The sequence below is a fragment of the Trachinotus anak genome, unplaced genomic scaffold, assembly GCF_046630095.1.
Source record: "Trachinotus anak isolate AG129_WGS33_773 ecotype Australia unplaced genomic scaffold, CSIRO_AGI_Tana_v1 ptg000007l, whole genome shotgun sequence".
Lineage (NCBI taxonomy): Eukaryota > Metazoa > Chordata > Actinopteri > Carangiformes > Carangidae > Trachinotus > Trachinotus anak.
In genome coordinates, this window is record NW_027273858.1 from 6248406 (window position 1) to 6262166 (window position 13761).

The following is a 13761-nucleotide window of genomic DNA, read 5'->3' on the forward strand; positions in this document are numbered from 1 at the left end:
GAAGACAATTTTGTAGATTTTCTCTGGGAAATGAACACAGGAACACAAAAACGCCTCTGTCCAGGAGTCCCCATTCCTCATATATCATTTGGAGCCCGTTTATTATTAAAGTGATAATGCATGATTTATAGTCCATGGGGATGTTGCGCATAGGGTTTAAGGTGGGCATTGCGATTGGTTCAGGGAGTCAAGGACCTTCTTGCTGTCAGGCGACAGTGCTAACACTGTCATCGTACAAAGAAAAAAAAAAGGTCAACTCTGCATTATGAGGAAAAACCTAAAACAAGTAAATCTGAAACAGCTGTGCAGCTGTAGTCAGTAACTGACCTCACATCAGATTACACTTGACCTGACCTGTTTCCTTAATTTCTTCTCCTTAAGTGAGAGCAACTGTGATGTAAGGAGATGCAAATGAGGGAAGCGAGAAGCAGTTAAGACAACAGTTAACGTGTGCTTTTCTTTGCCAAGTCCTGACTTCTTGCATGATTATGTGATCAGAAGGACAGTGTCAAAATACTGTTCAATCCTATGTCAGCTGACTGAAGAGTTTTTTTCCTTTGGGGGGTGGGGGGCTTTTGTCGCCTTCTTGACCAGTTCATGCCTCATTACTGCTGTAGATGTCATTGTGCTCCTGCAGCTCATTCAGTCATGCAGACAGATAGGACATTTCCTGGAGGAGGGTACATGCTAATCTCCTTTGCCCTTGATTAAATGCAGTATCTTGCTTTTTTGCTCAAAATGTGCTGTAGTTTATTTTGCACCATGCAAAACTTCACAGTTTGTCCACAGACTAATTTAACAACCTGCTTCTATCAAGTGACTGATTGATTTTGACTTTTTTCTGTCTGGAATAAAAATATGAAAAATAATGAAAAAGTCATCACTTTTGTCTCTTCTGACTTATCATAGACATTTCTGTATATTTTACAGAAATACAAATTGAGAAAGAAATATTGCAAACAGTGATTAGTTTTGAGTGAAAACATTTCTTCCTAGAGACTTCTTTGTCCTTGTGTTGCAGCCAGAGAACTTGCTCCTGGCCAGTAAGATGAAGGGAGCAGCAGTGAAACTTGCAGACTTCGGTCTGGCCATCGAGGTGCAGGGGGACCAACAGGCTTGGTTTGGTAAGAAATCCCACTCCACTATCACGTGGAATTTCTGACCTTATTCTCTGTATTGTTTCCACACTGTCCACTTTCAGCAGCTTCAGTCAAACAATCAAAATGTTTCCAGAGGGACACATTTTTGTGTGTGTTGAGATCATTCATGTAAAAATCCTTGCATTATAATCAACAATGTGGTGAAGTTACATTATGGTATTTCTGTGAATATTAGTTCTACATTCAAAATAGCAATAAATAGGATCGTACTGAATTGTCCCATCTAGGTTGAACTTAAAAAAGAACAAGTGGAAGATGTGGAGGATAGAGATAATCTCACTGTGCTTATTTATCTGTCCATTACACACTGAAAATGTTTGTGTTGATCCAGGTTTTGCAGGGACTCCAGGATATCTGTCCCCAGAGGTGTTGAGAAAGGACCCGTACGGCAAGCCAGTGGACATATGGGCGTGTGGTCAGTTAACCAGAATTAACCTTTTCTGTCTGTTTGTGTGGATGTATGCTGCTTCAATCATATGGTGACTTATGTTCATTGTGATTGTGTGTGTGTGTGTGTGTGTGTGTGTGTGTGTGTCTCAGGTGTGATCCTGTACATCTTGTTGGTGGGCTACCCTCCCTTCTGGGACGAGGACCAACACAAACTGTACCAACAAATCAAGGCCGGTGCATATGACGTGAGTTCCTCTTTCTCATGTTTTTGTTGTCACCCTCCTGTACATGTGTACCAGCAGCTGCAGCTGTGCTGTTGCAGCAGCTTTCCTCACAGTTGGCATGATGTGATTATGTATGGCTACTGGTCTTGGTCAGTGGGCATCACTATGACTCCATGCTTATTTCATGTTTAGACTTAAAAATTCTGGTTAATAAAGGGGTGAAAAATCATGCTGGAATTTCCTATAAACTACTACACCAGCTTGCATGGTAAATTCAGAATATAAGGTACATTACCACAACACTAAAACCACAGAGCAACAACAGAGTGGAGTTATACTCACCACTCTGCTGTTCTGAGTTTCTCTTTTTTAACTGAAATAATATTTTCATCCAAAATTCAATACCTCCTGATGTTTTTTCAAAAAGGTACCTATAAAAGGAAGGCTGCTAGACTTTTAATGTGAAAATACTGGAGGAAATGTTGCATTCATAGTAGCTTAAGATCATTTGGGGAACAGGGAAACATGGAGTGCCTGCCATGACTCTTGCTCTGGGAATGTACATTATACAGAATTTATCAAAACACCAGGTAAAACCTGAGTTTATATTAACTGGAGAACAGAGGAAATTAGAAAGAAAGGCCCGGTTCCCCCTGCTGCTTGAGGTAGATAAAGGCCACTTGAGAATTTAAGGTAGTCATTTGATCTATTATTAATATAAAAACATAAATCAGTGCAGCTTTAATAAATGCCCCAGCTCATATTTGCAGGCTTATCCCAGGTTGGCTGACTGAGTATGTAGTTTGCAAATTTTCAGTACATGGACCCATGAAGATGAGGGTCAAAGTCCGTAGAGCCCCACCTGCGTTCAGCAAACTTAAATTCTTATAAATAATCTGCATTTCCTGTTGGAAATGTAATTTATGTGACTTAGCAAGCCTCAACATGCGCCCTGCAGGACACCTTCAGTTCAAGTCTCGTCAAATAACACTGTGAATTCTGTCGCGCAAGTTATTCAGAAATTAAATTTGAGTTTTTAATTGCTTTCTACTTGTTATTGCATAATTTTCATCTTCACCGTTGTAGAAAAAAAAAAGTGATCTGCTGTGGGGGCGCAAAAGGCTTATTTATCAGATCTTGTCATAGTCCTCTGGGAGATAGGAATTTATTATCCGTATTAATTTCCATAATTGGAAGAAACAACATCTAACGAATGTGCATAATATGAACACTGATATGAACTGACTGTGCAGCACTTGCAATAATGTTCACTTTGTGAATGTCAACATTGTCATTCAGATACCTTGAGTCTCTTGGTTTTTTTTTTTGACCAGAGTGAGAGAAACAATGCTGACTTTGAAAACTCCACCTGTTACTACTGAACTGCTTCATGCATTGACTTAGTCACCGCTCAACTTCCTTCAACATAAAATTATCAACAAATATTTTTTTTTATTGTCTGTCATACTATAGAAATTAAAATTGGTCCATCAAAGAAAATAATAAAGTAAAATAAAAAATAAAGAGATTTTTTAAAGAAAAATGCGTTGTTCAAATGTGTGCTGCGATTTTCATGGAGTTGGCGGTCGCAATCTGCCTGCGTTCAGTGCCTGGTTAACTAAATCTAATAAAATCCTGATAAAAATAATCCTTATCATGATTATTTCTATGTTTGGGGAGTATTAAATATCTTCATGGGAAGCCAAAATGAGATTAAGTGATATGAGACAAATCAAAGATGCAAAAAAAAATGTTCACAAAGGGAGAGAGATTGGTCCAGTGGTTCTGTACAGAGCAGGTGCAGATGGTGTTGCTATGGATGTTCGTACAGAGGTGATTGCAGTTACATGCACTCATAAATGTCATACTTAAAGAAAGAAATGTCCAGTTGCAGCCTGTAGTAGTTTAACAGCTCTATAATAGTCAAGTTCAAGTTTAATGAACACCCTCCATAACTCCTCTTCCATTGCTCATTTGCGTTGTAGTAACCAGACATTGTGTTCACTACCCTAATTGCTTAATTTTTGTTTCTAACAATCGGTTTTAATCACAAGTCTGTGTTTAATACACAATTCTCTTAACACCACAACCCTCCCTGGTCCTCTGTCTTCGCACCTTGTCTTCAGAGGCAGAGAAGTTCCCTGCAAAACTGAGTTGCAAATTGTATGAGGTTATTAAATTCAGCAAAATACATGACCAGCCTGAGTTAACACATCCCCTGCTATTATTTGTGAGATCCTTTCCTAAATGCACATACAACAAGGAAAGAGAAGCATCTTGAAAACACTTTTTTGTTTGATAAATACTCTTTTAATTATGGTAGTCGGGATCTTTTTTTAAATTTTACTAGATATTCTGTTTCTCAAACCAGCAAATAAAGGACAATATGTTGATCATAGCAGTATAAAGTCTACAGATGTAGTGGTAAAATACCTCTTCTGATACATGATCCTGTGATTTCTGCCTCACTGTCAAGTATTTTGTATTTTGCAGATGCAGGGCTCTTTAGGCTCTATAAAATAATGTTCTTAAATATTTGTTAATTAGATGGTAATGTTACAATTTTAAATCACAAGCTGAATCTTCACATGAATTTACTTGTGCATATGCATGTGTGTCAAAATGTGCAGTGAAAGCATATTAACAGTATCATACACTCTCAACATTTCTTCCTTGTTATCTCCCTCTTGCAGTTTCCATCTCCAGAGTGGGACACAGTGACCCCTGAGGCCAAGAATCTGATCAATCAGATGTTAACGATTAACCCTGCCAAAAGGATCACTGCCGACCAGGCCCTCAAGCATCCCTGGGTCTGCGTAAGTCGCAATTTCACATCAAAAGAAATCTTCTCCAGGCTGTAAAATACTGATGCAGGTGTTCATGCACGCTTCAAACAGATGATGTCACATTTTTTCACTATCACTATAGCCTCATTAAGCAGTCATTCATTGACTCCTTATACCTTGGCAGGACAACATGGCCGGGAGCTCCCACTCAGAGTCCCAGAGATAAATTGTAAAATATGTTAAGCAGTTCATTTTTTGGCACACAGCCGTTCAAAACAAGAACACAATTTGGCCCAATAGCCTAGTTTTATAATCATGTACTACCAAACACAGACCTACATTATACACCAGAACAGAACGTGTAGTTGTGGTTTGAATAAAACACATTTTTGTAAATTCTCTGAACTAAAGAGGTGATCACGGCACACGTGCACACATCAGCAGCAGAGATATAATTTCTGCAGATCAAAGACAAGTGCTATCATGTGATGGAGCCACTTTTTTTGATATCGTATTGATGCTATCAATACTCAACACAAGACTTTGTATCAGTAAGATTGATCTGTCCACCTAAAAGCACAATAATGTAATACTGGTAGAAGTACTGATATAGAAAATAGTGGAATCTGTTGTGCTCCTCTCCTCCTCTCTGTTTATTACTTTCATTTATAAGGACTCACAATCAGTTATATAGGAGTGAAACAGTGCATTACCACCTACATTGAAGTTAAACTACCCTGAAGTTAGGTTTACAGCATTGTTTCCTCTCCTCTACATACAGCAACGCTCCACTGTGGCCTCCATGATGCACCGTCAAGAGACTGTGGAATGTCTCCGCAAGTTCAACGCCAGGAGGAAACTGAAAGTGAGTGTGGACACAGTCACACACGAACACATGCACGCACACACACACACACATCCACGTAAAACAAATCGTAATGTTGATTTTTTTTTTTTTTTTTTGTGTGTGTGTGTGTCTCTGTAGGGAGCCATCCTCACAACGATGCTGGTGTCCAGGAACTTTTCAGGTGAGCTTTAGCAGTGATTCTGATACCACATCACACATCAAGAGACAACTGTTTGATTTCACCCATTGACTTAAAACTGGGTCCAGTGCTGTTGATAATACATATATGAATGAGCCCAGACAACCCAGACAAAAAAACAGATCTGTTTTATATTAATATCTAATAAAAGAGAAATTTCATTTTTAAGGTTTATACACTTTTTTCCTGATCTGATCTCTCTCCATCATTCATATTGCTTCTTTTCTGCTACTGTACTTCCTGTCTGCTCTCTATCTTCTTCTTTTTTTTGGCCTGAATCTAGCCACACATTTTCATTCTTGTTCAGATTTCCTTGTCAGCCTTGCCTGTAAGTTTCGCACTTCAGGGGTTTGGCTTGGGTTTCCTCTTTGTAAGCAGTTTGACCACTGAAACACAGTGCACTTTTCATTGAACACCCAACTTGTAGGCTGGATAATGGCCTAGCAAGCTAATGCATTAAGGCTATTGGCCCTGTGTTTATATGCTTTCATGTAAGTAAAGCAACTCTTGTGGATAATGACCAACTGCTTTCTACTGGTCAGGATTGATCTAGACTGAAGAAGACAGATGGGCCAGACCTCTGAATTGCTTCATACATAAAAGAAGGCGTATTTATCAAGTGAATGTCAGTGGAAATAATGGTGCTAAGAAGATTTCCCGTCTCTTGCTTCACTTTAATCTAATAAAAAAGGAGATCGGTAACCAAGAAAATCTTTAAACTTACAGTGTCATGAATGATGAGCAGCTCACTGGGTGGCACAGGATCTGTTTGCCTGCTTGATACAAAATACTTTCTGGAAACGTCATGTTTTGCCATTCTTGTCTAAAACTCGTAAGTTTATCAGTTTAAAGAAACCAAGAAAAAAAAAAAAAAAGCTTTCAGGCTTTAGTAAGGCTCTTGTCTCACCGGTGGCGCCACATTGAATCCCTCTCTGTCCAATAGTGGGCCGGCAGCATACCAGCCCTGCCGCTACCACCAGCACAGCCGCAATGGCACAGGAAGGTATGTCTGCTAGAGGGGGTGTTGGAGTCGGGCACTGCCAACTTTGTATTTGGGCTATTGGCATGTGGCCTGGGCTGCTTGAACCCCCCCACCCCACCTGCTGCCTGCTGCCTGTTCACTGATGGACCACCTTTGAATGGTCGTCATTGCACTGGGTCATCATATAAACTCACACAAACATGTAAATGGGAACCGTAAAAGAAGCTCAGCTCTCGACCTTTCGGCTCTGCTGCGTGTCCTGATGCTCTAATGTACAGAGCTCTGTACTCTCAGGACTGGCTGTTTAACTGACACCCAGCATGACCCTCTGACCTCATTCCAGCCACTGCAGCTGCCACCGAGCCAAGCTGTGTTTATGCATCTCTGCATTAAGACGTGAGGTGCAGGCTGCATATCTTTCCCTCTGCAGCATAACCACTTTAACCTTTTTATATCACAACTGTACGTAGACACTCCAGCATTCAGCCTTCGTAACACTCCCAGTTTTGCCTCCTTTTAATTGGTTTGTATCCACAGTACGTGGCTGATGCCCAGTCGATGCCTGCCTGTGCTCGCTGCAACCTTTCCCGCGCATGGCTCTGGCACTACCAGCCAGCCAAGCATGTGTATGAGCGTACAGAACTGTATGCCAACCTGCATGGGAAGCTGGACAAACAGAATGCACAGTGTCCTTTGTTATCTATTTTTCTTTATCTCCTCTCTCCTGCCTTCTCTGTTGTTTTTGTGTGAACAGACAAAAGCACAAAAAACCAAATACTGTCAGTATGCTTCAGACAAAGTGCATGTCAGATCATCATCATCTGACACTGCCCCCCCCCACCCCCCCCCCCCCCCCCCCCCCACCCCCCCCCAAGATTTCACCCTAAATGGGGCTCTTTAGTGTGGCCTACTTTGAAAACAGTTTACACAGTGCTATATACATTAATTTTAAATATTATGATATACAAATATAAATAATTTAAATTTTATAAATAAAATAAGTCCTCTCTTATGGAAATACATTTTTAATATTAAAAGAAAATCTAAAAATGCTTTTCTCTTTTTTTTGACAACATTAAAATTACCACCTCTTTGGCTTTGGCTTAAAGACTTCTTCTGTATACCTACAAGAGACAAAGATGAAATGAGAGCTTTGATTTAATTGAAGTGTTGTGCAACAATGTTTAGTTGCGTCATTCCTCTTGATAGAGCTCCTGTGGTTTGCTCTTTAAAAGAGAGACAGGATGTCTCAGCTATGTAGGCTGTAGTTTACCACATGGGCCCTTTATCATATGAATAACATTTTATATAACAGTTTTTCTTCTAATGAAGCCCTTAGAGGCGAGTCAGTTTATGCAGGTTCCACATTGAAGAGGTTTATGCTTGTTGCCTCTTGTAAATCCAACAAGCACACCCTCTTCCCATTGTCTGAAGCTATACCCTGTCACCCTCATTTATATGATTCATGCCGTGTTGCCCGTCTCTGTGACCCCCACCTTTAAAGTGCGATGATCCAGAACAGCTTTGGACGTGCTCGGTCGACGCGCCATGCAGACTAGATTGTTTGAAGCATACTGAACCCTTTACAGGTGAACGTCGATCACATGACAGAGCAGGCTGCTTGCTTAAAGACCATTCATACAAGAATCATGATTCGATCAGGTTGATCTTACGCTGTCACGATGTTAATAAAGGATTTCTTTTTATGCTTGATTCCAATTGACTGAGTAAGATTCAGTATTGTTCCACACAGTGTTGATGTCCCGAACTTAAAGGTCTCTGCTCAGTAACTGTTGGGAATGCACTCCCTCCTCTGCACTTTGTACGATAAAGACTTTGAAGTGGATGCTGCATGCCAGACATGTTGATAAGCCACTGTCATCGCATGAACCCGCCACCCATGTGAAAATGATCAAAGAATGCCTTTTAACATAGATTGAAAGCCTGAGATGTTTTCAGTTCAGATGTCAACATGCAGATATTAAACACATTAATGTTTTCTTGCCTTCTTCATCGCCCTCCTTCCTACTTTCTAACTGGAAGGTAAGGTGGGATCATTGGGACATGACTGTTTATACAATTAAGAGTGTATCCATGTTTAGTTTTAGTCTACAGTCAGTTCAGAAAGTGTTGAGCCACTTTTTGCACACTTTAATTTTAGATGGATGAAATTGCCATTCGTCTTCACTCAATAAACCATAATGACAAAATGAAAACATGGCTTTGATTGTCCTTGAGATGTCCAGACCTTGACCGAGATCTACCTGTGGCAAATTGAATTGATTGGACATAGCTTAGAAAGACACACACTTGTGTGTATATATAAGGTCCCACAATTCATACTGCATGTCAGGACCAAAACCAAGCCATGAAGTCCATGAACTCTCTGTAGACCTGATGGAGAGTGAGAGCATCTGCTTGAACTGTACTGCCCAAATCCAGGTGTGCAAAGCTTGTAGAGACTCGCTCAATTTCTGCCAAAGGTGATTCTACAAAATACTGAACGGAAGGCTGAAACTTCTGTCAATGAGAGATTTCAGTTTTGTTTTTTTTAAATAAATCTTTGAACATCTAAAAACATGTTTTCACTTTTTCATTGCGGGTTATTGAGTCTAAATTGATGCCACTGCAAAAATTGCATTTTTATCTATTTAAAATGAAATCTACAGCGCAGGTGAAGCAAAGGGGTCTGAATACTTTCTGAACTATGTTTGAGTGTATGCATGCATGTGGACATTTTTAATCAGTTTCCTGATATTTGTATTTGTTGGTGTCATTTGCAGGAATTCCTTAGTAATTTTCTGTTTCATATTAATAATACATGTAGTCAAATTTTCAGGTGCATACACATGTTTGGCCGAAAGGGCCAGTCAACTATGGGATATGAAAATTTGTATTTATTTCAGTTGACAGGTATTTTCAATAGATTATATTTGCTTCTGTGACACAACGATTTCAGTAAGGAACACAAACAACAGGTTGTTTTGAAGCAGCTCAGTTCAGTTCATTCATTAGTTAATTCATTCATTCATATTTGCCCCCTGAGGATATTCAGGAGGAAGGAGGATTGTCTACAGATCAAACACTGAACCAGGATCAATTATCACTTATTAGTGGCACTGCCAAACTGTGTTTTTATTGTACTTTTAGGTGATACTGAGCACTAGTGTCTTTAAATCCCCCATATTTTCTCCTTTTATTGTTTCTGACACAGTTCACAGTTGCATCAACGATATGGAGGGTAATTTAAGAAAATAAAAGAATAGCTAAATCATGGTTGATAAAAGTAAAATATGAGATATGAATATGGGATACTATGTCAAATTATTAGATAGCAATCGAAAATCTGACATTTGACTTTTTAATACACTAAGTGATAGTAGGTCAAAAGTATAACGTACTGTCTCTTTTTACTTATTGTATCACTGGTGCTGGAAGGAAATTGTGGGAGCCCCAGCGAGGGTATATTTAAACAAAAATTTTAAACCTGGTTCTTCTATTTTCCAAGTTTGCTTTTCATTCTTCATATCTCATTTCTTTTCAAACATTTATTTTGCCTGTTTATCCCCAGTAGTGGAGAAAAAATATGTTTGGGTGGGATTGTCCCTCATACATTGGTTTCACTCTATATATAATATAATGGTGTGTCTTGATCAACCTTTACTGCACCAGCTTTAGTTTGTCCTGATCTCAACCATGTTTCTGTTTGTTGGACAATTACTTCTCTGTCACTGTGTTCTTAACCTTCTTTTCTCTCTGTCTTTCAGCATGCAAAACCTTACTAAACAAAAAGTCGGATGGTGTGAAGGTAAGTTCTCTGACCCACGAGGGTTTTATTGACTTTACTGTTTCTGTCTCTCTTACTCTTCCTATCTTCTGTTGTCTCCCTTTTGGTCTGTCACCCTAACTACTCTGTAATAACATATTTCTTTGATATTATGAGCATATGAAAATGTTCTTTATGTTGGATTACCTTTGTGTTCTGGTGCTCTGTAATTTACCTGAGGTTTATTAAATGTGATTTAAAGATATTTGTGGCTTAGAGAAAAGGATTGAACTTCAATCAAGTAGTTGTTCGATCATGTTTATGAGTCAGTAGTTAAAGGTGGGGCACAGGTATGAAGATCTAAGATAAAAGTGAAAGTAAAGATAAAGAGCAGTAGACTTTTAAAAGGCTGTTTGTTTTTTTTTTTTGTGAGTCACAGCGATTCGAGCGACCGTCATGCCTTGGTGCTCATTTTGTTTTGATCAACAGTCAGCGTCAATGCATGCAGTGAAGCGCCATGATCAACAAGGGCCAAAATAAAATTCCAATTACATACAGTAACTTAAACCATAACTAACCCCAGCCCTCGAAAAAATACATTATACAAATAAATTGCACAACCAGTGATTAAATCTTCCCGTTCTCCTTTAAAAATTAACTTTCTATATTGTTTTTTTTTTTCTGAAGCCCTCTTAGTGTCCCTTTGTCTCATCTTTGTTCCTGTGTAAGTTTGTGCAGCTGTTTTCGTTTTCTCTCTTTCTGGGATCAATCTGGGAGCTTCACTTTTTTACTATTTTGATTAGTTCCTTGTTTCCCGATGACCCCTTATTTTTTCCTCCTCCTCTCCATTGCTGTCTGTCAGAAAAGGAAGTCCAGCTCGAGTGTTTGTTTGATGGTGAGATCGGCTCTGTCATTTCCATTCATTTTTCATTCTTTGTCTTCTTGTCTCCGAGTCTTTTTCCCCTCTAGTCCCCCCCTCGCTCTCTCTGTTTCATTTCTTTTCTTTTGGGGCAGAGAGGCTTGAGGCGTCTCCTATGACAGTTTTTGTCTTGTACAATTTGTGTTGGATTTCGCAGCTTCATCCAACATCTCTGCATCCCCTACTGCCATAAGCGCCACCAAAACCATTTGAACTCCTGACAAATAACAAATACACACATGCAAACACACACACTCATCCCCTTCCAGTTATCCTCGTCTGACCCATCTGCTTATGAATAAATCAGGCATTGTGATTTACTTACCAAAACATCCCTTACCATCATAAGGGTTTTAACCACTATAAACATCAATATACAGTCATTTTCCCTTTTTCAGTTAATATTTATTTATTGTATTGTCATTTTTTTTCATTGGAGTCATTTTTCCCCCCTCCTCTTATAAATAAAACAGCTGTCTTGGTCACCTGCAGATAATCATCTCCATTAAAATAGAGAGTTCAGGTGTAACTGACTTAGGATCATGCTGCATATTAGAAGTGGTGCATATAAAGTAATAAAGTCATTAAAAAAAAAAAAAAAAAAAAAAAAAAAACATTGAAATTTTGAGATATATTTCAGTATTTCTTTTTGATTAGTTACACCTTTACTTCAATTTATTTCAAAATAAAATGTATACTTATGCTGTTTGTATGTAAGATAATGTCATAATTTCTTTTTTTTGAAATTGTCGCAGTTTAGTTATGTGTCGAACTATCAAGGCTAAATTTTGCCAAGAAAAATAAAAGATAAATAAAGTTATGCATGGTAAGTCAAGATTATGAGATAATAAGTGGTGTGTATAAAGTAATAAAATAAAAAATCATTTCTTTTTTTAAGATTAAAAATATAAGAATATAGGCCTATAAATAATATTGTTGGCTATAAGATATAATGTATGACTTTCAGTACTGATATCAAAAGGATATATATATATTTTTTGATACCTTACTTTGAGAAATGCAAACCTGTTTTTTTCTGCTCTTTATTTTCCATTGAACAAAATTAGCCAAACCTCTCAAAGGTTAAATGTTGTCCATACACAAACAGCCATACAGGAACTTATAGTAAAATATAGTTTAAAATTGACAACTGACATGTTTCAGCTGGTACTAAAAAGTTTGATACCAAGCTCTAATAAACAGTTATAAAGTACATTGATACTCACTGCTGGTAAACATTGTGCAACACTGAATATACATCAGCTGTGAAAGTGTCAGTTGGTCAAAAAATATGTGTTTTAGGATTTCTGAGTCAATAAATATAAGATAAGAGGACAAAAACTGTGCAAATCAAGAACATTTAGCCTCATGAAATGTTATCTCTGATCTAGTAACAGAAAGTTAAAGCTTGAAAAAGCTGCAAAGCTACCTTCATTTCTCTACCAGCCCTGGAAGACAGTGAAAGAAGGGTGAACTGTAGATTTCCTTGTTGGTGTCAGCGTTGCACATTAGTTTTTCTGTTAGAAGATGTTCCTAGTCGGCCACAGAGACTGCCAAAATACTTTTTATAGTCACTCTGGGGCATTTGCTCATGTCAGAGTTGTAGAAAAACAGCAGGAAAAACTCCCAGCAATTAGCTCTTTCCCTCCAGTTAACCTGAGGCTGAAGGGAGAGTCCAGCGCAAACTTTGTTTTCTTGTTAACATCACACATTCCATCTACAATCTGTTGCTACATATATTGTGCACCTCTGTTATGCAGCTAAACCACTAAGTTGGCTTGCAAGTTTCAACAAAACAGGACGACAATGAGCACAAAAGCAATAAAAAAAATGAAAGGAATAATTTATGAATTGAATATTACACTTCCACAAAGTTGGGAGGCTCAGAAGAAAAACAATAATGATCAAAATCAAAGTAACAGAGGCTGAGATATCCTGACTTTTAGTTTCTAAGATGGGTCAAGCTCCAAAAACACTAGATCCTACGTTTCCTAAATAATGCAACCAATACCATCTTTCTGTGAGGCCCTCTTTGCCTCGCAATGCCCATGTTTTTCAAACTCCACACAAAGATATTCTGTTAATTTTAATTTTCTTATAAATTTTAAGTCTCCAATCCCAAGCTGAGAAACCACAATGACATCCGATGGGTCATTTTTTTCAGACCGGAGCAACAGAGGACACTATACAACTGTTAAACACAGGCTAAGTGGTACGCACCATGGCCAGTTATTGATATTTATTAAAACACATTAGAAATACATCGAGCATCAAATATCTTTAAAATGTATAACTTGTATTATATCAGTTGAATTCCTGAGATTTCAGCCACTGAATTTGATAGTAAATTTATTTGTTACTTCAATTAAACTTCATGCTGTATATACTCTGGTGCACCGCTGCATTTGCAAGAGAAGCGTTCATTCAGTAAAATATATTGCAATATATTGTTAAGACAATATTAAATCTACGGTAAAATACAAATGGT

The 13761-nt window shown here is 38.3% G+C and overlaps 1 protein-coding gene across 27 annotated transcripts in view; it reads left to right on the forward strand.

Annotated features, from left to right (window-relative positions):
- The window catches only part of camk2g2 (calcium/calmodulin-dependent protein kinase (CaM kinase) II gamma 2), a 71221-nt gene that overhangs the window by 40804 nt on the left and 16656 nt on the right, over positions 1-13761 (forward strand). For 17 of the 27 annotated variants that reach the window (XM_071480111.1, XM_071480121.1, XM_071480112.1 and 14 more), the window contains exons 7-14: positions 1022-1124; positions 1492-1575; positions 1701-1795; positions 4468-4590; positions 5342-5425; positions 5546-5588; positions 6550-6609; positions 10356-10396. In XM_071480111.1, coding sequence (XP_071336212.1) covers positions 1022-1124; positions 1492-1575; positions 1701-1795; positions 4468-4590; positions 5342-5425; positions 5546-5588; positions 6550-6609; positions 10356-10396 — 633 coding nt within the window. The remainder of the gene's footprint in view (positions 1-1021; positions 1125-1491; positions 1576-1700; positions 1796-4467; positions 4591-5341; positions 5426-5545; positions 5589-6549; positions 6610-10355; positions 10397-13761) is intronic. The other 10 variants (XM_071480116.1, XM_071480120.1, XM_071480123.1 and 7 more) reach the window with 1 other exon arrangement.